A 595-nucleotide genomic window follows, 5' to 3' on the forward strand; every position below is an offset into this window, starting at 1 on the left:
CAGAAAGTGTAGTGTGTGATCATGTGATCATCTGTTGCATCATATCATAATCCACACCCATTCAAATTGTTTTGGGTTTCATTAATGCAACAGAATTTATACATAATGCACTTAAAGATGCAATATTTCAGTTGCAATATCTTTTTCATCATTCAGCAAGATCAAAGATCAGATGTTTTCATTCTTATATTAATTAAAGATTAGCTAAACATCATCTAAATTTGATCAGACTTGAACACATTATTCTGATCTTTGAATCTATTTAGCTGTAGTTCTGATGCATGAAGGCTTTTAGAAGAGAATTCATTGCTAATTTTTGTTTTTAGTTTCTCACGATGACCAGCAGTTATCATCCTATAGTTCAGTGTAGCGGATGAAGATGGAGCCAGTCAGTCTCTTACCTAAAATATCTGCTGCTAGTGATTGTGTTTTGGCAGGAGGTGTGTATTAAAGTGTGTTCCTCTCTGTTTCAGGCTGTTCCAGACTTTCAAGAGACAAGACCGCGTAATTATGTGCTGTCTGCCAGTGCATCTGCGGTAAGAACATCCACTGCCTGAGACATCCACCTCCACACACACACACACACACACACACA

At 37.3% G+C, this 595-nt stretch overlaps 1 protein-coding gene across 1 annotated transcript in view; it reads left to right on the forward strand.

Moving 5' to 3' along the window:
- Window positions 1–379: 379 nt before the first annotated feature.
- The window catches only part of LOC107568004 (endophilin-B2-like), a gene marked incomplete at its 5' end in the record, with an annotated part of 8,027 nt that continues 7,811 nt past the window's right edge, over window positions 380–595 (forward strand). Inside the window, one exon of the mRNA XM_016253837.1 lies at window positions 380–536. Coding sequence (XP_016109323.1) covers window positions 380–536 — 157 coding nt within the window. The remainder of the gene's footprint in view (window positions 537–595) is intronic.

This window comes from Sinocyclocheilus grahami, unplaced genomic scaffold (genome assembly GCF_001515645.1).
Source record: "Sinocyclocheilus grahami isolate Dianchi unplaced genomic scaffold, SAMN03320097.WGS_v1.1 scaffold1206.1, whole genome shotgun sequence".
Taxonomy (NCBI): domain Eukaryota; kingdom Metazoa; phylum Chordata; class Actinopteri; order Cypriniformes; family Cyprinidae; genus Sinocyclocheilus; species Sinocyclocheilus grahami.